Source organism: Lissotriton vulgaris, chromosome 7 (genome assembly GCF_964263255.1).
Source record: "Lissotriton vulgaris chromosome 7, aLisVul1.2, whole genome shotgun sequence".
Classification (NCBI taxonomy): Eukaryota; Metazoa; Chordata; class Amphibia; order Caudata; family Salamandridae; genus Lissotriton; species Lissotriton vulgaris.
Genome location: NC_141695.1, coordinates 643,200,807 through 643,226,259, shown reverse-complemented (window position 1 = coordinate 643,226,259; position 25,453 = coordinate 643,200,807). Strand labels below are relative to the sequence as shown.

The window sequence follows — 25,453 nt, the reverse complement described above, 5'->3', positions numbered from 1 at the left end:
AAACTTTCCCAGCCCTTTGCCTTTGTCATTGTTTCTTTTATTAAATCATCTTGTCCTTTCCATTACCGCGTTCTGATTGTTTAAAGCATAGCAACATTTTCCAGTCCTGTTCATCTGAGATTTTCACTTTACTACTGTTGTTTATGCAACAAATATTTCAAGTTCTAATATATGAAAGCAGCACTGAACTTAATATTGTTTTGAAATTGTAACTGCTTCATTTTACATTGTAGGCACCAATGGGAAACTGCTGGGGTGATATTTCAGAAGGCGTGAGAGTGGAAGTCCCAAACACAGACTGCAACCTGCCAACAAAAGTCTTTTGGATAGCAGGGATAGTGAAATTAGCAGGTTGGTGTTTGGCAAGTTTATTTATTTGGGTATACGTATAAAGTGAAAAATATTGCAAAGCTCTTACAGGATCCTGATTCTTTAGCTTAGGAAGTGCTAACGAAACACACATTTATCTCATTTCCACAAAACACTTGGATTAGGTGCTAGTATCCCCGTAAACAACAGGAGTGAAGTGTTTAAAATTTCCAATTAACCCTTATAATAACTGGTCTCAGTGACTGGAAATTCTGGGATGTATTATGCACCCCATTGAAGCTACCAATGTCACAGCTGCTAAACTAGAGAAAAGGTGCTGCTCTTACGAAATTAAATATGCCATTGCTAGAGTATGCTACAGGGCTAAGTGGAGAGTTTTGTTCATTGCTGTGAAGAGGCTAAATAAACTCTTGTCTAGCCACAGTACAAGATCTTATTCAATAACTATTACATCTCCAGAAGTCACATCGATGTAGATTTGGGTAAGCTGTCATATCTGATAGAGACATCTAGAGGCAGATTCCTTACCGTTGAATTTCCCAGGTGTCAGACTGGATCCTGAAGATTTTTCTTAGATCAGTACCCCTGCTTCGAACGTCTCTGCGTGACCTCCTCAGCATCATCTGCGCCGGAAGTGACGCCTGTGTCACCTATCTAGGCCCCACCTCGGTGCGCTAAAGTCTGCTCTTTTCTTACAGTGCCTCTCAAGCTCTGATCTGTGAAGAAAGCTACCCTCTGTCACTTTTTGACAGGATTTTTCGAACTTTTGTGGACCCCTTTTTTGAGGATGTCCTCTAGGATGACTTCGGGGTTCAAGTCGTGGGGCGCACTATGTTTATGACTAATTCCTATTTAGTATTCCCTCTTCTTTCTGGTCCTGAAAAAGGACAAGGGCCTTCGTCCTATCCCAGACCTGCAGGCCCTTAACTACTTCCGAACAGAGGAGAAATTCAGGATGGTCACATTGGCTCAGGTCTTGTCTTCTCCGGATCCAGGAGACTGAAGGATAGCATTGGACTTGCTACCAGTCTGCTCTGGACCCAGGAGACTGAATGGTAGCATTGGACTTGCTACCAATCTGCTCTGGACCCAGGAGACTGAATGGTAGCATTGGACTTGCTACGAGTCAGCTCTGGACCCAGGAGACTGAATGATAGCATTGGACTTGCAGGATGCAGATTTTCACATCCCTGTCCTGCCTGCTCACAAGCGTTACCTACGATTGACGGTGGGCCACAAGCACTTTCAGTTCACGGCTATCTCTTTTGGCCTTACCAGCGCCCCTCGGGTGTTCACTAAGGTGATGGCGGAGGTCGCAGCTCATCTGCTGAGATCAGGGGTGCCAGTCTTCCACAGTCTCCCTCTCAGACGATCCCTTTCATCGAAGCTGCTCTGGACACAATGTAGTTTCGGGTCTATCCTCCCAAGTGGCGAGTCCAGGATATTCAGACTATGATACAGATGTTTCAGCCTCTATCCTGGATTTCAGTGAGTATGACTCTGAGGTTGCTGGGCCTCATGGCCTCCTGCATCCTGCCAGTGACATGCAGGCTTTGAAGTGGGACCCGAAGTTCCAATAGAGCAGCATCAGGGGAATCTCTCTGACATAGTATAGATGTCGAAGGGAACTGCACAAGACCTGCAGTGAAGACTGAAGAACCAGAATTTGGTCAGAGGCACACCCCTCTCCCATCCCCAACAGCTCACAGTAGTGACGGATACATCACTTCTGCCATGGAGCAGCCATCTGGGAGAGGTAGAGAGCAGAGGACGCTAGTCTCTGGCGGAATCCGGACTTCAGACTCCACATCAACTTGCTGGTGCTCAGAGTGATCCGATTACATTAAACCCTTTTTACCCTCCATCAATGGAAGGCTAGTTCAAGTGTTCAGACAACACTGCCGCCATGTGATACTGCAACAAACCGGGTGGAGTAGGGTCGCAAATTCCTTGTCATTGGGCCCTGTGTCTCTGGACATGGCTAGAACAGCAGGGCATATCCCTGGTGGTTCAACACCTGGCAGGTTCCCTGAAGACCAGGGTGGACAAACTCAGCCGTTGATGCTTAGCAGATGAATGGCATCTCTATCTTTCAGCAGTCTGGAGAGCCTTGGTTAGATCTGTTCGCCTCCACAGAGAACACGCAATGTCATCAGTTTTGCGCTTTGAAGATTTGCAGCGTGAATCTTTCTGGATTCACTATGCTGTGCATTATTCCGTAATCTAGTGGTTGGGTCCGGAATCGTAGTCTTTTTTTTTTTTTTTTTTTTTCCGTAGCCCAGATGGGCGTCGACGTCCCACCTTTTGGTGTCCTTCCTGTGACGTCGGCACGCTTCCTGCGGAAGCTCCCACCTGTGGCGCTATCTTCAGATTCTTTTTTCCGCCGTTGGGTCAGGATCGTCATCGTGAGGTTCCAGAGTTTTTGGAGAAAAAAAAAAAGGAAAAAGACACGAAAACCACGAAAAAGATTTAGAGAATACATCTCCAAAGCAAGACCACTGACCCGGGACGACTAAGAGGAAGGAGAACATCGTAAACTTCGACGTCCAACGGGCCCCCTGAGGGCAGGAATGGACAAAACTCCTTTCAAATTCTGCCGCAATTGCCACCACAAGTACGCGCAGAAGGACCAGCATCCGGTTTGCAACCTCTGCCTTCCGGTCGACCACAAGAGCAAGGATTGCAACGCCTGCTCTGTTTTTACCCCGAAGACGCTCGGGGTAAGAGAGATGAGAGCCAACTACAACACGCAAGGCCATGGTCAACCTCCGTCGCTCCGGGACTTGGGCCTCTCCAGTGGGGAAGAGGACAACATCGCCGAGGGACCAGATAAAACAACTCTGTTGTAGAAACCGATGCGAAAACAACAAAGGAGGTAAGAGAGACCTCGACCCCTAAGATCCCGACAAACTCTCGAGAATCAGAATCGAAAAACAGAGTCGAAGTCCTCAAAAGGAGCACTGGCACCTAAACATTTGGCGGACGCAGCTGCATCCAGGGACAAACAGCCCAGCGGATCCTTCGACAAGGACTACCAGTCAGTGAAATCCCAAGGTAAGCCTAGGTCGTCGAAGCACGTCCCCGAAAAGGCGCGCGCAACGCTGAAGGAAAAAGACCCGAAGGAAACTTCGACATCGAAGAGAACAGGCCGGCGAGATGGAGAGGAAAAAGAGAAGGATCGAGGCCGAAATGGACAACATCCTGCAAAGGAAAAGGGAGTTAGACGGACGAATGAAAAGGTTCACCATCCCGTCGAAGCAGACGACCATCGCCGAGGTCGAGGACAAAGAGGAGGTCGACGCCGAAGAGCCGCCGAAAACTCCAAAGCTCCTAGAACACCAAGAGGAAAAGGGCCTATACCACTACGAGGGAGAAGGCGAGAAAGACCGTCAAACAAGTTTAAGCTCGGCATCCTTAGTGGCGCAGGACCTATATTGGCAGGACCTAGACGCCGAAAGCCCGGATGAGGCTGTAGATGCGTATCTTTTGAGGCCTTCACCCCCAGATGACATTGGCATCTACAATATGGTCATCAGGAACGCAACAACAGCATATGGGGTGAAACTGGAGGAAGAAAAACCAAACGCCTGCTTCCTCTTAGAGACACTGCTTCCAACAAAAAATAGGGTTCAATTCCTCCCCGTGCTCCCAAGTGTCCTGGACAAGGGAAGGGAAGCGTTCAAGGAGCCATTAAACTGCAGGTCTGTCACACCTAGGACAGAGAAGAAGTACAAACACTCCTCTAAGGATCCACCATACATACAGGGATCCGTCACGGCTGACTCCATCATTGCAGCAACAGCCAGAAAGAGGGCCAACGTTCCCACAAACTCAGGCCCACCACCAGACCAGGAGAGTAAGAGGATAGACTTCACTGGAAGGAAAATGGAGAGGAATTCAGCAGTCCAATGGCGAATTGCCAACTCTAATGCCCTACTCAACAGGCATATATAAAGAGACAGGAGTATGAACCCATCAACCGGTTGGGATTGGGGTCTAAGGAAGTGTATACAAAATAATATCCCAAAGGGTATGATTGAACAGATTAATAAACAGTAACTGGTAAGGATATCTATACAGTATTATCCTAAAAAGATCAAGGAGTCAATTATTTCGTTCATGATAGTGCTAGAAAGCATCATTTTATATTTAAAGAATCAAGGAAAAATGGGGGGGGGGAAACAGATAAATACAATTGGTTACAGCACTGTGTGAACAAATAAACAAGTAACAAGTATCAGCCCAAAGGGTTGTACAAGGTGCACAAGTGCAGTGGATTGTGACACTACGGCAGCGCAAGTGACAAGGAATACAGCGTGAGCGGCGCAAAGTGCAAGGTGCAAATATATACAGTGAAAATACACAATGGTTTCCAATTCAATTATGGTGTCTTAATTCAATGTTTCTAAGGAGAGCCACTGTGGAGGGGCGCCTATAGTCTGGCTGTTTAGTCGACGGCGTTTTGATCCGTTTGAATGAGGATCATCTTCAGGACATGGTGGGCTGGGTACAGTGCGTAGATCAGTGAATATCTGATCAGTTAGGAAGGGTTCAATTGGAGTCAAGCCAAAATTGGTCCTGATCCGAGCAGCACGTGGAGAACAGCAAATTCCTTGAGTGACAAGAGGTCCAGACAGGGCAAGAGCCGTTAGGTGGCGTGGGATGGTCCACTTCTACGGCGGGGAGATCAATTATCTTATAGCTTATAGCGACTGAGCGCTGCCACTCGATTCAATTTACTTTTTGGATTGAAGACGATTCACCCCTTTGCCGTGTGATTGACATAAGAGCCTGAAGATAATTCATACATAAAATCGTTAGGAAAAACATTAAGGCAACACGACGTAGCCTGAGTTTAAAAGTTGTGACAAAGTGCATCGTGCAATAACAGTGTACTCTAGTGATGGTAAAGGAACACTCTGGTACCTCAATGGATGTATCCAAGGTCTGTAAGGCTATAAGAGGTAGTCGCAACCAAAAGTAAGGAGAGAGGGAAAAAAGGAAAAATATAAAGAGAAAACAAAATTGGAGTGAAAGAAAGGGAGGGGAAGAAAGAGAGAATGGGCATTAATATGAAGGTTACAAAAAAAGGAGCAACCGTCTCAAAAAGCAAGAAGCACAGTAGTGCATAAGTCCCTTACCCCAATTCCGGTGATAATTCGAACCCGGAAGGGTAACAAAGTTCAGAGTTCAATATAGAGTAGGGCGGTGAAAGAAAGAAAAGGGACGCCTGGTAAGGCCGTAGAGAAAAACGTGAAAGGTCTCACTAGGTTGTTATAAAGTCAAAATGACATTGAGTAGTTCTTGGAAATATCTCAGATCTCGCAAAAGTTAAAAAATGGCAGAAAACGCGAGTAAAAAGGGGCTATTGTAATAAGCAGGAACAATTGTCAATCTAAAGCGGGTGCACTAAAGATCGGGCCAGCTAAAGTGTCTAGATATGAAATGGTATCGGAGGAAATAACACAGGTAATCAATAGCAAGGAAATTCAAGAATGCTAAAACCATGGAGTTATACACCAAAAGGACTCCTATAAAATAAATGTCACGAATTGGAGTCCTCTATTAGATTGTCAGTATTAAGCGCCATAAAGAAAAAAGGGGCCTGCCCACAAGCCGTAACAGAAGGGCTCTTACCCGATAGTTGTATGCAGTTCAAGGAAAATGAAAAACACCAGCCTATTTATAAAGTTCGGCAGTTGAAATGATCATCCGAATGCCTCTTGTGAGTTTCACACGGAAAAAGTACAGAGTACGGTCAGTTCCGGATAAAGAGAAACACGGGTGCGTGTCTCCACAATCTAATGGGACAAAACAAAATGGGATAGTAAATAAATAATGAACAGTGTGTCTTATCAGATTTGGAAAGCGATATAGTGGTAGGGAAAAATCATAATTGGCGGCTCCTAGAAGGAAGACAAACATACCAAAGTGGCTGAATCGCCCTAGTTGCGCTGGCGTTCGTGAACCGGAACAGCCTAATCACAAAACCGGAAGTAGTTATATATCCTCCGTATTTAACAACTAGATGGCTAACCTTCTAGGCGATGGGTAGAAAGGCACCAAATGTTACCCTCGATTTAGTATTACTTCCAAGCAAATTATAAAAACGCATTTCCTAATTACCAAGCAGAGGGCTCCCCCTAGTACTGGAAAACGCCCGCCTCTTCAAGGTAAATTAAAAATTATAATGACCCCGAAAAATGAAAATTATCAACTCACGCCAAAAGTATGAGAAGTGCATTGCCCATTCGGGTAGAATGTAGTAAAAATTGCGAACGACTGTACTGTTAGCGACCAGAAAAATACGCAGTCAGAAGTCAAGGGACAGGAAGGCACCCAGGCAAGGCTAGGTCAGGACAAAGGTAAAGAGACAGTACAAAGTCTTTAGTGTTAATCATACCGTTACTTCAGATTTTCTTATTTCTTTCCATCGTGAGAGTTTACAACATCTACTCCACGTTCTGTCGGTCAAGAAATATTAATACAGTTAGCTGCCCAAGAAGAATTGCATCTCAGGGTCACAGTTGAGTCCCCGCCCGAACTGGATGTAAGCGCATGATCCATAAAGCTTCAGTGCGTTTTGGGTGCAATTCCCTATTGCCATCTCTGAAATTTACCGGAATGTGGTCAATTCCATAGAAAACAAATTCTTTTTTTGGGCCTTGCGCAGAACATACAGTTGCGTGGATAGCCACCGGATATTTCGCATTCTGTTGTATAAGGGCTCTTACATGTTCTCCAATCCTGTCTTTTAAACATCTGATTGTACTGCCCACATATTGAAGTCCACATTTGCATTCAATTATATATACCACATACTAAGTTTGGCAATTGATATCCATTCTAATGTCATAGGTTCTGTTGTCGCATCCCTTGAAACTTTTAGTTCTATGTTTAGCCCACCTGCATACCCCGCAAGAACAACATTTGTGGAAACCCTTGTTGGGTAACGTCAGCCAGTTACCCACTGAGCCAGTATTGGGTACTGTTGGGCTTAGTCTATTGCGTAAAGTCTTGCCCCTCCTGAAAGTGATTTGTGGTTGTCCCGTAATGTGGGGACTCAAGGTCTTATCAGCTATAAGGATACCCCAATGTTTTTTTTAGACTTTTTCGCAAGATAAGACTTAGGTCATTGAAGTCCGTCACCATACAGATAACCTGTTTAGGTTCATCAGGTTTATGCCTCAATTTCAAAGTGTCTTTTTTATTGGTTTTCATAATCCTCTTCTTTGCTTGTTTGAGTACAGTGGGTGAATACCCTCTGTTCTCAAAGCGTTTGTTCATGTCGTTGATACAGGTATGAAACTCACTTTCTTCACTACAAGTTCGTCTGGCCCTCACAAATTCCCCATATGGTATAGAATTAATCTGGTTTACCGGGTGAGAGCTTTCCGCATGCAGGATAGAGTTACAATCACTGCTCTTACGATACAATCAACTCTTCAACGAGTCTCCCTCTGTGTACAATTCAATGTCTAGGAAGGGAATGTTTGTGTCGCTAGCCTCATGGTAAATTGCATACCATAGTCATTGCTGTTCATATATGTAAAAAATTGTTGCAGCTCTTGATTTGTGCCTGACCAAAACAAAAGACAGTCGTCTATGTATCTGCCCCAAAAAATAATCTTGTCAATCCAAGTGTTACCTTTATCTCCCCAAATCCAATCTTGCTCCAAACAACCCATAAATAGGCAGGCAAAAGAAGGGGAACATTTAGACCCCATCGCCACCCCCCGTGTCTGTTTATGCCAACTGCCATCAAACAAAAAAAAAGTTGTTGTGAAGGATAATCTGCATCATTCTGATAAGCATCTCATTATTTAACCATTGCGTGGCCGGTCGTTTACCTAGCATGCGAGTCACTGCCTGTAGTCCCAAGTCAGGACTGATGTTCGTGTACAAAGAAACCACATCAAATGTGGCCATGATAATACCTGGATGCCAGTCTAGGTCTGTTATGATGCTGAGAATGTGTTTTGAGCCCTGTATATAACTAGGTAAGTTCCGTACCAAAGGTCCCAGAAAGATGTCAACGTATTCAGACAATTTCTCAGTGGGGCCTCCGATTCCGGATACTATAGGTCTACCAGGCGGGGAATCACGTTGTTTGTGCACTTTAGGCAGAGTGTAGAGATAAGGGTAATTGTGCCTGAAAACCTTTAGATAGGCTAATTCGTCATCATCTGGAATTCCCTGGAAGTGCCACTCAATCAGATGTTTGTTGATCAATGTGCTTAATTGGCCCATACGGTTGTGGGAAATAGGTTCAGAGCAGTTCGTATCTGAAAGTTGAGACATCGCTTCGCTTATGTAGTCTGTTTTATTCATTACCACCACATTCCCCCCTTTTGTCTGCCTCTCTTATTAAAATAGTTCTGTCACTACTCAGATCTTTTAGTGCTTGTCTTTCCCCTCTATTGAGGTTATCGTTAAAGAATGACCCACGTTGTTTCTGGGCACGTTTAGCATCCCACTCGTCCAGGTCTTGTAGAACTCTTTTGTAAAAGGTTTAAACAAGGTCAAGGTGCACCACTTCAGAGTTTGCATGAACTGATAACTTTGATGAGGTTAACAGCAATAATCACATTAGTTGTTACTTGTGTTCTTTAAGAGTTCTTTTATTAGGTTCAGTTGTGAGTAACAAATCACACACAGGAGCTACAGCCGACGCGTTTCGTCCTCTTGGGACTTCTTCAGGGCGAAGTGAAAGATAGGAAAGTGTCCTTATGTCTTCTCCCGTGACTATCAGGGTGCGTGGAAATATCTGTAACGATTTATTATGCTCGATAGGGTATCCTGTTGAACAAAAAGTTCTCTGTGGAGGAATCTCGTCTGTCCAAGCCGTTCTTATTATTAGGCGGTATATATCTGTTTGTAGTCTGTACTGCCAAAATTCTCTTGGGAAGGAATTTCACTATTGTACTTGTTATTATCATCAAGAATATGGATGTTGATCCATAGAGAGCTGGAACCAGGGTAGTGGAAAATGTAGGTTTAGTCTGGCTATCTATTGTTGGCTTGTTGTAAGGAAAGGGATATTAAACCTTCTGCTTAGGCACTCTTAATAAAGTGAACTAAGGCATCCCCTGGTTCCTATGTCCACCTGCAGTACAACGTCCTCCTCCGTCAGGTAGCAGGTGGGTGTTATTGTAGTGTGCACACATAATGTCCCATGTATTATAGTGTGGGTCTAAACTAATTTGGGGAGAATATTTGACCAGGTGCTGTTCTGGTGGGAATCCTCCACCGTTGTTCTTTTTCCAAATCTTTTGTAAAAGGTATCCACAGAATTCCCACCCGGAAGGGTGGGTGTCCATTTTGACTTATTCCCAGGGGAATGCTCTATGGATAAGCTGGTCAAAAACATCGACCTACGCTTTTCCCCCCGATACCACTGATAAACAGGGTACTCAGCAAATGCATAACCAGTAACATGACACTGATTCTGGTGGCACCACAGTGGGCCAGGCAGTCCTGGTTCTCACAGATAGTGGGCATGGCGCAGGAACCACCACACAAGTTCGCAAAAAGAAAAGACTTGTTCACCAAGCAAAACGGGAGGGTACTTCACCCATAGCCAGAGAGCCTCTGCCTAGCGGCATGGCTCCTGAAGACGTAGAGTTTGCACACCTGAAACTCCCAGAGAGCACACTGCGGGTGCTACGGGAGGCAAGGAGACCTACCACAAGGAGGTGCTATGTGGCGAAATGGAAAAGATTCACACAATGGTGCATCAGGAAAAAGCTACACAAAAAAATGACCAAGTAATCAACCGTGCTAAAATATTTAACACACCTGCTAAAAGCGAACCTAAGCTCTACCTCGCTCTACCTAAGACCCCCCCCCCCCCCCCTCCGCCAGAAAGATGAGACAGGAGGAGGAGGGAATACAAAGACAATATACAGTCAAACTCTTTAAAAGAGGCAAATCTGGAGTTCCTTTAAAAGAAGGAAGAACATGAAATGATTGTAAAAGGATGAATAATAATGACACAAAAACAAGAAAAAAATAATCCGAAGATGGCGCCCAAAGGTGGAAGCTTCCGCAGGAAGCTGGCCGATGTCACAGGAAGGACACCAAAAGGTGGGACGTCGAAGCCCACCTGGGCTACAACGGGGGAAAAAAAACCTGAAAATAGACTTCGATTCCGGACCCGACCACTAGACCGCAGAATAATGCACAGCATAGTGAATCCAGAAAGATCTTCATTCTGAAAAAACAACACCGACAGGTAAGAAACTATTAGTTTCCTAGGCTGCTCTCGATCAGAGACACTTTTCGTCCTTCGTGGAGCTCAGGCCTTCTGTATGCCTTTCCAACCATACCACTCCTGCCTTGAGTTCTCAAGAAAATCAGGAATTACCAGGCTCAAATGATCCTTGTAGGCCTGGACTGGGCACAGAGAGGTTAGTATCCTGAGCTTCTGCAAATGAGCATCAATTATCTGATCGGGCTGCCCCTTCGGGAGGATCTTTTGTCGCATCAGCAGGGGATGGTTCTCCACCCGAACCTGTGAACTCTACACCTTCTTGCATGGAGATTGAGCGGCTGCAGTTGATAGCTTTCGACCTTCCTCCTGACGTTTACACTGCTAATATGGCAGCCAGGCATCCCTCCACTAAGATGGTATACCGCTTTCAGTGGAAGAAATTTGTAAAATGTTATATAGAGAAGTCTATTTAACCTCTTTATGCTTCTCTTTCCGATGTTCATACTTTTTATTTTGACCTTGCCCAGCAGGGCTCTGCTCTGGGCACACTGAATGGGTATTTGTCTGCTTTCTTGAGGCTGCCAGACCAACACTCTTTATTTAAGTTACCCATTGTCCATAGATTCCTAAAAGGTCTTGTACGGATGTTTCCCCCTTCATTATGCCTCTGTGTGACCTTAATGTAGGAAGATGGCTCTGTATATGATAGTAGGTGGTAATACGGTGCACAGAGTCCAGGGGTTCCCCAAACGTGTACATGGCACAACGTAAAACTCATAGTGCTCTGTTAGTGGCATTGTGGGCGAGCAGCCTTAGGCCTAGTGCAGAGGAGTGCTAGACATTTATGGCACACACATGATCAGTAAAAGAGACCCGACTCAAGAAGGAGATCCAATCGTATAATGTAAAATTGTACTTTATTTTAAAACCCAGGTCTTCATAATAAGGTAAGTACGTTTTTAATTAAAAATACTTTTCACCTTCAAAAATCGACACTTGGCAACTTTTGCACACTGTCCAATCAATGTTCTTATATTGGGAAAACAATAGTGCGGTTAAACAGGTGAGTATTGAACTTAAGATTTCAGTCTTCGGAGCCAAAAGTCAGCAAGGGCCAATGGTCGGGTAGGTACCACAACTGCAGCTGGGTGGAGTGCCCAAAATCTGAGTTCAACCCAATGTTTTCCAATGGAGACGGGGTGCCTGGAGCCATATTGCTTGCAGGTAAGTAAATCAGTTGCAGGGACTAAGCTTTGAGAGCTAGCACAAGGGGGGGTGGTCACAGAGCAGCACCAAACATACAGCACCAGCGGCACAGGGGTGACCGGATGCCGGATGCATATTCGACGTCAGGGGCCTAGTGCTTTTAGATGAGAATTTTCCTCATGGCAAAGAGACTGCAGGCAAGGCACCGGAAGTTGCAGGAGTAAGGCCAATGACAGCAGAGGTAAGTTGGGATGAAGGAGGTCGTCAGAGTACCGTTGGTTCAGCTCTCCAAGCCCCAAAGGCTTTGGGTGCAGGAATGCCTTTGGACGTTGAAATCTTCTTACCGGAACCAGTCATGGTCGGGGGTAGCCTTTAGATTCACATTGCAGGCCCCATCGTGGAGGGCAGGAGAGGTCAGCCAACGCTGGGCACAAGCTCAGGACAGCCAGGGAGACTTAATTGCACAGGTGAGCCGCTCGTGCTGTGGGTGTCGGGTGCAGAGTGGACTGGAGGCTCAGATCCGCCTGGGTCCGGAGTCTTTGGAATCTGTTTCTTCTTGACAGGTCCGCTGTGCTTTGGAAATTTGAATCTTTATTGAAGACAACAGTCCTCCCAGGGATTTTGGAGGTTGTGCTGCAAGACAGGTTTTGTCGAAGCTGGAGACAGACCGGTCGGGCTGAGGCCAAGGCAGTTGTCTTCTGCTCCACGGAGGCTTCTTTTCTTCGTAGCTCATCGCAGATCTGGGGTGCAGGTCTGGGAGAACTGCTTGAATACTAAATTTAGGAGGCGTTTTAGGGGAGTAGCAGGTAGGGCCAATGGGCAGCTCACTAAGGGCGGCTACACCCTTTATTATGCCACCGTCCAGTGGGAGGGGGGATTAGACCTAACTCTGATTGAAGGGGTCCACCCATCCTCAAGATGTGAAGGGGTCCACCCATCCTCAAGATGGTGGGGACTGAAAAGTGTGCTTCACCACCCTTCCTCCCAACTAAGGGGTAGGGTTGACAGAGGTGGGCAGACCTCCTATCTTTTTAAATTTTCCCACCAGTATTTCTGCCCAAAGTGGGGGTGTAAACCAGGAGCTATAACAACAGACAAATAAACGGTGGGTCCTAGGGAATATTTACCGACCACGCAGTTACAGCCCCCTTAACCAAATATACAAATACAAAAAAGAGTAACTGTGGGTCAACTATGTGTCAGAATGTGTCTGGATGACTGAATGTGTGCTTAAGGTATGTTAGAAAAGCACACAACAAGATATCGCTCTGTATGGGAAGATATCCATCAGTTACTCGCCCTTTGCCGCCCTTTCATTATTTGAACCACTTCCCAGAGTGGAGAGTCTTAGTTGTTGCCACCTTCTATGGGAAAGGCTGTTGTTGTGAGGTTAAGGGCTATGTAGTAAATGAGCAGCTGCCATCTGGGCTGTATGGGGAGAGTGTACCGACGGGCAGAGCGGTGCACTATCTTCCTGAGCTGTTGCCAGGCGAGGAGTGGCACGTTCCTCTTACCCTAGGGGAGGACTACCAGGTTTGAACAGGTGACATCTGTATCAAAAATCCTTTTATATATCGCACCATCGAGCAGTAGCAAATGTTATAGGTCCTGAAGAAGCGGGAGATACATAGTGATCTTTAAACTACCGCAGAAACATGTCGACCATCACATTGGGCCAGTGACTATTAGGGTTAATCACTGACAACTTTGCACTGAACTGTTTTTAGCTTTGGAAATGAACGGCACCAGAATAAAGTATTTTTGCGTTCATTATTCAATTTTATTATAGAGCACATTCTTCCCCTTTTTGGTTTTCACAACTCGTTTTTGCACTGCTCCTCAGTCACTACATAGCACCTCCCTCTAAGCCCTTAACCTCACAACAACAGCCTTTCCCATAGAAGGTGGCAACAACTAAGACTCTCCACTCTGGGAAGTGGTTCAAATGATGAAAGGGCGGCAAAGGGCGAGTAACTGATGGATATCTTCCCATACAGAGCGATATCTTGTTGTGTGCTTTTCTAACATACCTTAAGCTCACATTCAGTCATCCAGACACATTCTGACACATAGTTGACCCACAGTTACTCTTTTTTGTATTTGTAAACCAGGAGCTGCCATCTGCTGCTAGCAGCAGAGGCCTTGGGTCTCTTTACAAAGGTGGTAGGCCTTTGAAGCTTCCCTCTCCAAGCACTGGCCCATCCTGGGGGAGGAGCTTTCAAGCTTTGACCATCCTGGGGGAGGTGGCATGACACCTGTGTCCAGGATATGCAATGTTTCTAGTCCCAGAGGCTCTCCACCCAGTGGTCCAGAAACATGTCTGGTGGTGGCTGGCTGCCTATAGCTGGTCGGAGACCACACCAGGGTTGGTAGAGATTCAGAGCTCACATCTGAGGTGCCTTCTGGGTACATGGTACAATAGATCCCACACTGGCATCTGTGTGGGTTTTTTGAGAGTATTAGTTTGGTACCAAACACTCCTGTACTCGTGAAGTGCCCAACCGATGGTTTCCTGGTGTCCGGCAACTCTTCAACTTCATCATCCAGTCATTGCTTCCCTTCTTTCAGTCTTCTGGCTCAGCCTGCAGTCTGTTTCCTCGACCGGCAACCTCCATAGGAAAGCATTGGGCTGCTGACGCCTCCTAAGCACCCTGCAACCGCCCCCCAAAACCCCCTGCGTTGCTGGTGGTGTGGACCTGGTGCTGATTTGGGACCCCCTTTGCCCTTAGCTTAACCCCAGGAGCGTGCCTCCCAAGAGGGAGCGGCCTGCCCTTGAGCAGCACCCAACCGAGGTATAGCCCCATTGGCTAACATTGGCCCCCTGCACTCTGTACCTGGCCGCCCTAGTACCACTGGTGGTGCACCTGGAGTGCTAACCTGAACCTTAGTTCTACCTTTCAAAACTCATTTACCAAAACCGTTTACTTATCTGCAAACCTAACACATAGTTTTTCAGGTCAAGCTTGGGCAGCGCATGTGCTGCCCCAAGAGGATCGCCCCAGCTTCAGGCGCCAAAAGGGCACTCGAGGTAGAAAAGTAGAAAAATTGCCTAGAGGCAGAAATGGCAGCATTCCAATGAAAGAAGGAGTTCGACGAGGCACTAAAGGAGTTCACAATTCCTGCTAAACACTCCACTACCGCAGAGGCTGAGGAAGAAGGGGATACCCTTGAAGCTTCACCGCACAGGCTGAGGAAGAAGGGGATACCCTTGAAGCTTCTGCAACTCTGAACCGCACGAAGAGGACGTTGAAGAGGAACTTAAAGTTCCTGAAGAGGAGGAAGCTACAGGAACTTTCAAGGAAGAGTGAAACGACCTCAACACAGAAAGCCCTGATGAGGTCTGTAGCTTTACCTCGAAGGCTTCACTACCAAATGACATATCCCTATACAACAGCCTCATCAAGAGAGCAGTTGATACTTTCGGGACCCCCTTGGGGGAGGAGAAAGGAGACTCCTGTTTTGTCAGTCAGTGTACGCACCGTGATTGAGTTTGTATACTTTTGGATTTTGAAAGAAGTTATTAATACAGTTGTTAATAAATTTGGTTACTTGGATCTCACAGCAGGATGTAGAGAAATCCTGGTGCAGGTCATAGCGCCAGGCACCACAAAAGCATACAATGCAAAATGCATCTTTTTTTGTATTTCTGATGCAAGAGCAAAGGATTTTATTAGATAATAACACCTCGGAGATACTTCTTTATTTACTGTGCTTAGCAAAGGATGGTTTGAAATGCTCATCAATATGATTCCATCTGGCAGCAATCTCACGGCTCTTAAGAATGGAGGATAACTCAACCATAGTTTTCTCACTAAGGCTCATAAAACTATTTATGAAAGGACTTTTTAGTGTCTTTCCTCCACTGTGATTTACTCTAGTACCATGGGAACCTAATACTGTTTTAAGACAACTCATATTGCCTCCGTTTGAACGAATTCATATTGCACATCTGAAATTCCTTTCATGGGAAATATCACTTCTCTTGAGGCTCACTTCAGCAATGAAATTTGAAGAAATCCATGCATTTACTGTGAAAGAACCCTTCCTTCAATTCACTACGGATTTCCATCTCAATGTGCCTATTATTCTGCAATTCTACTTTCAAAATCCCACATCAACTGATAAATGCGAACACTTCATTGCAAGTGTATTAGTTTTACACTGACAAAACTAAAGACATTTTTGCTGCTGACCAACTGTTTTTGCAATTTGTTGACCCAAGAACAGGTTAACTCCTTTCCAAGCAAGGGTTTGTGTGTTGGTTATCAGCCTGTATCACTTTTAGTCACAACAAGACCAGGTGTCTGCTCGAAGGATGAGTGCGAGTGCATTCCACCAAAGGTGTAGCTACAACTGCAGCACTCTACATTTATGTGCCTTGGTAACCCTCTGCTGTGCACCCACCTGGAAATACAGGCATACGCTCTCGAAACTATATTGCCGTGATGTGAAAGTGTAAGCCTACTCCGCAGTAGGACAGGTGTAACGTAACTTTTTTCAGGGACCGTGAGTTTGCTTCCTTCTATTATTGCATTTATTATGATTGGTGTGTACTGCATACTAATGTGAATCAAGCTTGTGAATATATGAAATATTCAGTGCTGGAGAAGAAATTAGTTTCCCTTGACTACTTCTCCAGCGTTGCCATTTTTCATATATTCACATATGACTCTCCCTCCCCCCAGTCTGAAGCTAATTTATTACATCCTCTTACACTAGTGCTATGCAATCTGAGCTATAGTAGGAGAGCTGGCACTTTCACATCGTTGTCTGAAGTTTGCGTTGCTTCAAATAAGGTGGATGTGCTACTAAACAAACCGTGTTGTTGAGGCGTATGGCCGTTTTAACAATGTTTATTGCTATTTAAGATTACCTGGGATTCCCGGTCTGACGACGGGGAATGATTAAAGCATGTGAATATGTGAAAGAGGCCAATATTGGAGAACCGCTTTTCAATACTTTTGTCCTTAATGGATTATGTATTCAAGTGGTAAAATGCTGAAATTCGGCTATGAAGGTTTTTTTTGCAGATTCCTTCTTTGTGGCTAATTTCTCATGAATGTTAAGCGGCCTGTATTCATTCACCCAGGAGCACATAAATTACAGAACTAAATCTCTGAATATGCCATGAGCACATCCATGTCCCCATCAGACATAACTCCCCATTCTATAACAAATTGTATTTTTCAACAGTAGCTTACATCAAATGTGAGAAGGAAACCGTCACACATACTTAATGGGAAATACATTCTTGCTAACCTGGGCAGCCAACTCATATGAGCGCCACATGCAGTTGTTCATGTTCCCCCTCTTTGCAAGCATCATCTCTGATTTAGAGCAATACATTCGTCACAGAATGATGCATAATGTCCTGAGCCTTATATATTTCATGCCAGTGTGTAAGGCCGTTTCCCTTGTGATGTCACTAGTAAATGGCTTTAAGCTGTGTGAACATGCTAAGCATGCAGACCATTTGTAATGGGCGTTTATAAGACAATAATTCCATTTATGTTCAGAATATCTAGTTGAAAGGCTTAACATCCTCAAACTAGGTCTTATATAGGTGGGATCATCTTTTGCAAAGGGTTATTGCTGCTGCAGTTGGATTCATATGAAAATCTTTACAAACATATGTTAAAAGATTAAAACCTATTTAATCTTTGTATATTCACTAGTCCAATGAATCATCTTCAGGTGAAGCCCACATTCTACTCCGGTTGTTAAGATTACCCCTTTCTCTTGATTAATTTCACCTCCGTTTTTGCACCATCCAGGGTCACCTGCAGCTCTTTTGTTTTCACTTTCATCTGTAGCTCATGCCTTTTGAGATCACTCTAGTTGTCTTGCTAGACTATTGTTTTCTAAAACATTCTTAATCATAACTGAAGACTAAGAAGTGTAAAAAGCAAAAAAAAAGGCAGTGTGCATCTTACAACTTTACAAACAAACATTTCCTTTTTCAATCAGGACTTCCTGAACTTTGCTTAACTTTAGGCAAGAGTTGAAGAGACACCTCTTTAAAGAGAACTAGATCATAATGCATTCACCATCCTTAACCCAGCTACCTGTCCTATCACTCATCAACCTTTATTCTATTCTTTGGCCCTGTATAGTGCTCCGCTGGCCTTTGGCTAGGGTTGTGCTCTAGAAATACCATATACATACAAACACACGTAGAGAGGCTTGTAGTCTACGTGCTTCATCCTTTGGTCTGCTGAATAGTCATTCAGATTTTGCTTATGCCTTCCACACAATACAACACGGTGCTGTTGGTCAGCCCACGTTAGCAACTTGCCCTCTTCACTTTGAGGGATTGCCCTATGCTTGTGCACATTAGTCACATCTGCTTAAAAATGGTTTCTGCTCTGCAGTGACCGCTCTTTTAAAGTGTGTTTTTTAATTGTATTGTTGTACATTGTAGTCTATTCATTTTTCTTGCACTTCAGGTGCCCAGTTAGATAGGGATGTATTTCTGGTCTCCTTTTTAAAGATCCTGTTCTGGAATGTTTAATTGACATTGTATCTGCATGAATTCCTGGTTGGGTTATGATTTCTTCTTATACCATTCACAAAGAATAATAGTAACATGCATGCTACAACTGAAAAGCTTGTGTTTTTAATTTTATTTATTTTATTTTATTTGAAGCCACATCAGCAAGTGTTTTTTAAAATTTCCAATTTTTTGCTAGTATGTAGTGGCCATATTTAGGTGGCTGCCCGTTTCCTTATTCATATTTTATAATGCTATTTATATTTCATATGTTTGCAATAAAAATATTTAACAAAACGAATCACTGATTCTGCATGCTGAGGCCAGACTTACTGACTTTGCCAATAAGTGTTTAGCTATTTTACTGCATTACAAGAATTTAAGGTGGTGTGAATTTTTACATTTATTACTAAATGTTAACAGCATCAAGTCCAATGAAATTAAAATGACCCTTACTGAAGCACAGAAGTTGTATATTTCTTTTTTAATAATCTCTGGTTGATAATATTCAAATTGGAGTATGACACATAAGAAGGGGTATTTGTTGAAAAAGCAGTGATACATGACTTCTATTTTTCCCATGAGTGTCCCTATTTATCGAACCACACCACCCCAAAGACTCCTTGTTGTTGTGGTCTTTGCAATCCGATTCTCAGCGTAGGAAAGATGTATAGGTATTAGTTGTGGCTTATATTAGAGGCCTATCACCCGGAGTGTTCATTACCCTGCTGAGCTTTGTAGAATATTACAAAATATTTCTGAGTCTTTCTGTTGGGAAGCCTGATTCTGGGGATTATTAAATGTTGTCACTTCGAATGTCTGTCTCTAAAATGGTAGGTCTTGTAAATGTACATTTACTCCATTTCAGGTTTTAATGCTTTACTTCGATATGAGGGCTTTGAAAATGATTCAAGTCTAGACTTTTGGTGTAACATATGTGGCCCTGATGTCCATCCGGTTGGTTGGTGCGCAACTAGTGGGAAGCCCTTAGTTCCACCTAGAAGTAAGTAAATTTTATTTGAAACCCACATAATTATTGTTTTACTCAAAGGTGCTGTTTCGTTTGTCATTGGGCTTGCTTATTTTTTTAAGTCTTACGCCTAGCGTTGTAGTGCGCAGCAAGAGACCTTTAGTATGTTAAAAACGGAGTTTGGAAGCGGATCTAAGAATCGCACGTGCGTGTGCTTTTCCTTTTGTGGCCCACTATTGGCCTTTGCGTGCATCTTTTTATAGAAGACTGCAAGCAATTGGCCAAAGGCGGGCGCATTGCTCCCCCCATGACCTATTGGTGTCTGTTAACGCAATTGGTGCGAGCAATAGACACCTATGGGCCATGTGGTTTCAATTATCGTGCCCAGACACTGGCGTGATATTTGAAACCGCATGGCTAGCAGTGGCGCACGCACACCACTCGCAGGCCTCCCTTGTTTTTTTTTTGGATCCATTTCACATGGAAGCAACAAAAGCCAAAAGGCTGGAAGTAAACACCAAAGCTATTTTCTTTGCTAGTGCTTAGTTTCATGCGTTTGGTCTGCGCTGTGCTGGCCATTTAAACCTACTGACTAGGTCATCTAGAGGTTCGTCTTCAATGCATATCTTCGTACTCCATATGAACGTGCTAGTGAATGAACGTGTCTTTAAGCAGAGTATTGCCAATGAAATGAAATGAAAAGACCATTTATAGAGCGCGATAGCTACCCTGAGGCGTCCTAGTCCTGCAGGCAAGTGCCCTATGTAGGGGTAATAAGCACTATATAAATGCTGCAATACAATGTCAACAACTTCATCCTGGTGATGTTGCAACGTCTTTCGCCTCAGCTGGGCGCTCATACCTGTATACTGTGTCTGTGTTCAGAAAGTCTGATTCCGCGCTCTCGTCTGCCAGGCTGCGCTTCTTAAACTACTGGTCATATCCACATCTACAATTAGTTTTTTTCTTTTTTTCTTTGTGGACTGATTTCAGGTAAGTTACTGACATTGTGCTTTGTCCTCCCTGTTATCAAACTCAAGTTTTGCAGCGTGATGATCTTTCTGGATTCACTATGCTGTGCATATTCCGCGGTCTTGTGGTTGGGTCCTCCGAATTCGTAGTCCTTTTTTTTTTTTTCGTCGCCCAGGTGGGCGTCGGCGTCACCCCTTCCTAGGTGTATTTCCTGTGACGTCGGCATGCTTCCTGCGGAAGCTCCCACCCTTGGGCGCCATCTTCAGATTATTTTTTCCGCGGTCGGGTCTGGATCGTTCCCGTTGGGCTCCAGACATTTTTGGAGAAAGTACTAGGAAAAGATTGAAATTGGAGAAGATATCGAAGGAAGAAGACTACGAAAGACTTCGCCGAACACTGCCCGGCGTTCGCGCGGCCAGGGAGGCTTAAACACTCGATGATGGACAACACGCCGTTCAAGTTCTGCCCTAACTGCCACCACAAGTTCGCGCAGAAAGACCAGCACCCGGTTTGCAACCTTTGCCTACCGGTAGACCACAGAAGCGAAGACTGCAACGCCTGCTCGGTCTTCGCCCCGAAGACCCTTCGTGTAAGGAAGAGCCAGAGGGTAGCGCACGCCACCCTCAAAGGAAAAGGCCCGACGCCATCGCTGTACGAGCTGGGGATGTCCTCGGAGGAAGAGGACAATGCTGCCGCCGAAGACGACAGCTACACGGTCGTAGAGACCGATTACACGAAGACATCTGATAAGGTAGGAGACTCGTCATTCCCCAAGAGCACGAGAGACTCCGAGTCTCGAATAAACGAGGGCAAGGCCCCGAAAGCGCCGACGCAGAGACACCTCACGTCCGCGGCTACCCACAGGCCCAGCGGATCCTCTGAGAAGGAGTCCCTGGCGCCAAGAGCTGCTGAGCAGCAGAAGTCGCCGAAGATCGTCCCCGAAAAGGACCGATCGACGTCGAGGGAGAAAGACCCTAAAGCTTCGACGCCGTACAGGGACCTGAAACCCAGTTCGACATCCAAGGCCTCGACGCCGAAGCTCTCGCAGCCGAGCCAGGCGCCGAAGAGAGTGGCCGAACAATCCGGCGCGGACAACGCGGCCGAGATGGAAAAGAAAAAACGGCGACTAGAAGCCGAAATGGAAAACATCTTGCAGCGGAAAAAGGATTTCGACGCCAAGATGAGAGCCTTCACGATTCCCCACAAGACCAAGCCACTCATGCAGGAAATGGTCGAGGAGGAAGAGGAACAGGTCGAGGAACATGAGCCTGGCACCGAAATGGTCGACGACCAGGAAGAGGACGAGAATCCCTACGAGGCTTACAGCTAGGAGGAGGAAGAGGACAGCAGGTTGGAAGCAGAGTCGGCCACCTCTGACCCGCAGGAGGAGGATTACCTGGATGTCGACACCTAAAGCCCAGAAGAGGCGGTCGACACATACCCCTCGAGACCATCGCCGCCAGACGACATCGGAGCTTACAACTCGGTGATAAGGTCGGCGGCAACAGCTTTCAAGCTCAAGCTCGACGAGGAGAAGCAGAAAGCGGACTTTCTCCTCGAGACATTACTCCCCACGCAAACCAGGAGCCAGTATCTATCTATGCTCGACAGCGTCTTGGCGCAGGGGATGGAAGCATTCAGGGAGCCCGCAACATGCAAGGCAGTCACTCCCAGAACCGAAAAAAAGTACAAACATTCATCGAAGGACCCAGCCTACATTCGAGGCGTGGTCTCAGCTGACTCCATCATCACAGCCACAGCAAGGAAGAGGGCTAACGTGGCCACCACTTCTGGACCTCCTCCTGATAAGGAGAGCAAAAGGATGGACTTAGTGGGCAGAAGGATCGAACGGAATGCCGCGACCCAATGGCGCATGGCTAATTCCAATGCCCTCATAAACAGGCACATGTACCAGATCATGGAGGAGATAGGAAAACTGGTGAAAGACCTACCCCAGGAGGCCAGGCAGAAGGGCGAGAAACTGGTGGAAGACGGGAAGAATGCGGCAAATTGTTGCCTCAAGATGGCCCTGGATGGTGCAGACACCTCCAGCAGGCTCATGATGATGGGTGTCATGGAAAGAAGACACGCATGGCTCAGAATCTCGGGCTTTAAGCCTGAAGTGCAACACAGCATCTTGAACACTCCGTTCAACGGCGAGACGCTGTTCGGGACAACAGTTGACGACAAACTCAGTCAACTAAAGAAAGACAATGAAACTGCACGATCCATGGGAGCTTTGCAGTTCAGAGGCAACAAAAGGGGCACCCAGTCACGGAGGCCCGGCGGAAGAGGTGGAAACCAACCAGGTACTTCACACCAGGCTTTCCAACAGACGCACCAGGCTGACTCGCAGGCGCAACAGAGTCAACAGAAGCAGTCCTGGCAGTACCAGTCAAGGGGCCAGTCCTTTCGAGTGTGAGGAAATGGACGTGGACAGCATAAAAGAGGGGGCCAGCAGCCCGCCTCTAAATGACTTCAGAGACACCCGTGTGCCCTCCCACAGAAAGGATCCCGGGGGGGCAGCACATACAAAGGGGTCAGGACACAATGGACAACTACCACCACGTAACACCAGTGGGTGGAAGATTAAGACTTTATCTCCAGGAATGGAGAGAGATCACATCAGACAAATGGATTTTAAACATCATCCAATACGGGTACTGCTTAGAATTGGAAGGGAGACCAACAAGCAGAAGACCAAAGCGAAAGCCACTAACAAACGAACAGCAACAGCGGCTTCAGGAAGAAGCGAGAGAGCTCCTTCAAAAGGAGGCCATAGAACGGGTTCCCTTCAAAGAAAGAAACAAGGGAATATACTCAACGTATTTCTTCGTGCCAAAGGTCGACGAGACAATGAGACCCATTCTGGACCTCAGGTTCCTGAACACATTCATAAGAACACAAAAATTCAAAATGACCTCCCTGCAGGAGGTGCTACCGCAATTGCAGATTGGGGACTTCATGGTCACGATAGACCTCAAGGACACCTACCTGCACATACCAATGAACGTAACGCACAAACATATGCTCAGGTTCACGGTCGGAGACGGCCACTACCAATTCACAACACTAGCCTTCGGTCTAAAATCAGCACCGAGGGTCTTCACAAAGTGCCTCGCGGCAGTCGCAGCGCACCTACGAAGGAAGGGAATACACGTATATCCTTACCTGGACGACTGGCTAGTGAAAGCAAACTCGTACCAGAAATGCAAGAGACGCACATACAGTGACGAGAACGCTGATAAACCTGGAGTTCTCCATCCATTGGAAAAAATCATCAATGGAGCCGGAACAAGTAAAGATCTTCTTGGGGGCACAGATCAACACCTTGCAGGGCAGAGTGTTCCCCAGCAACAAGAGAGCAGGGGCCCTGGTGAGGGAAGCTCGCCTCTACCGGAAGGGACAAGCTCGGACAGTGAGGACTGCGAGCAAGATCTTGTGGATGATGGCATCCTGCATCCACCTGGTACCGAACGTACGACTTCACATGAGACCCATCCAAGAATGGCTCCAGGAACAATGGTCACAAGCTTCAGGGAGTTGGGAGGATCTAGTGGTTGTGACTCACGCAGTGCAGAAGGAAATGACATGGTGGACCATGGAGAACATAGCAAAGGGAAAACCTCTTACACCCCCAACACCAACAGTGACCATCACCACAGACGCATCCTTGATGGGATGGAAGAGCTCAAAGTCAGGGGCCTGTGGACACCAGAAGATGCGTCAAAGCACATCAATTATCTAGAATTGAAAACAATCTTCCTTGCATTGAAAGCCTTCCAGACAAGACTGTACAAACAGAGGGTGTTGCTGCAGACAGACAACACCACAGCGATGTTCTACATCAACAAGAAGGGTGGAACACAGTCAACAATGCTTTCGACGCTGGCGCAGGAGATATGGAGATGGGCCATCCCCCTCAGGATAGACCTACTGGCCATACACCTACCAGGGAAGGCGAACATTCAGGCAGACTGGCTGAGCAGACAGACATCGACATCCCACGAGTGGGAGCTCAATGCCCAGGAGACGAAGCGGTTGTTCAACAAGTGGGGAACGCCATCAGTGGACCTGTTTGCAACACGCCAGAATGCCAAATGCCAAAGCTTCGCATCCAGACAACCCGAAGAAGGGTCCCTTGGAAATGCCCTATGGATAGATTGGTGCGGGACATTTGCTTACGCTTTTCCCCCGATACCACTGATACACAGAGTACTGAGCAAGTGCAACAGAGTACTGAGCAAGTGCAGAGCGAGCAACATGACCCTGATACTGGTCGCACCACAGTGGGCCAGACAGACATGGTACTCGCAGATCATGGAGATGGCACAGAGTGCACCCCACAGATTCGGCAGAAGAAAAGACCTGCTCTCCATGCACAACGGAGAGGTACTGCACTCAGAGCCAGAGAGCCTGAGCCTAGTGGCGTGGCTCCTGAGGACATAGAATTCGCACACTTGAGACTGCCTGAGAGCACCCTCAGGGTCCTTCGGGAGGCACGAAGGCCCAGCACACGGAAGTGCTACGGGGCAAAGTGGAAGAGATTCACAATATGGTGCAGGAAGGAAAGACTTCACAATAAAATGAAGAAGGACTCCACAGTGCTAAAATACCTCACGCACTTACTGGAGAAAAAACTCAGCTCGTCCTCCTTAAGAGTCCACTTGGCATCAAGTCTGTGACCGAGGCTCATTTCACAGGACTCACGTGTTCACTTGAGCTAATAAAGCAGGCGTGCACGTCACAGTAACTATTGAACGTATTTAGTGCAGTAAGATATGGGGCATTTTATTATGTGTTTAACTATTTCAAGTCTACTCATTCACAATTGCTTTATAAACCTCCTTGCTCTCAATTTATCTTTAAAGTGATCCATTTTTTTTTCTTAGAAATTTCTCACAATGAAGCACTCATCCACGGCTTTTACGCCTCACTACTTTCAAATGCCACCAGCCGCCACTGATGGGGACGCCACGTAATTTTATTAAAAGCCATTGGGTCCATTGTTAGATTTTTTTTCTTTTCACCGTCTGGTTTAGACATGCATTCTTCAGGTTCTGGGTCGACGCCTTGTGCTGGTCATCGCCAGCGCCTTTTTGCTCTTCCACCTTGGTTTGCTTGAGCAATCCTCCTTCAGCTTTGTTTTCATACCACAGTAACCGCTGTCAGCCTTGACAATCGAGCTATCACTTCCCTTGGGGTACTTGCCCCCTCACAGGCCTTACCCTCTTCCTCTTCCATTAAGAATGCATTCTCCATGATGCAAACG

The 25,453-nt window shown here is 46.0% G+C and overlaps 1 protein-coding gene across 2 annotated transcripts in view; it reads left to right on the top strand.

The window, feature by feature from the left end:
- Window positions 1-25,453, top strand: part of MBTD1 (mbt domain containing 1) — a 947,763-nt gene that overhangs the window by 87,886 nt on the left and 834,424 nt on the right. For both annotated transcript variants that reach the window (XM_086930849.1, XM_086930850.1), the window contains exons 6-7: window positions 234-351; window positions 19,108-19,242. In XM_086930849.1, coding sequence (XP_086786975.1) covers window positions 234-351; window positions 19,108-19,242 — 253 coding nt within the window. The remainder of the gene's footprint in view (window positions 1-233; window positions 352-19,107; window positions 19,243-25,453) is intronic.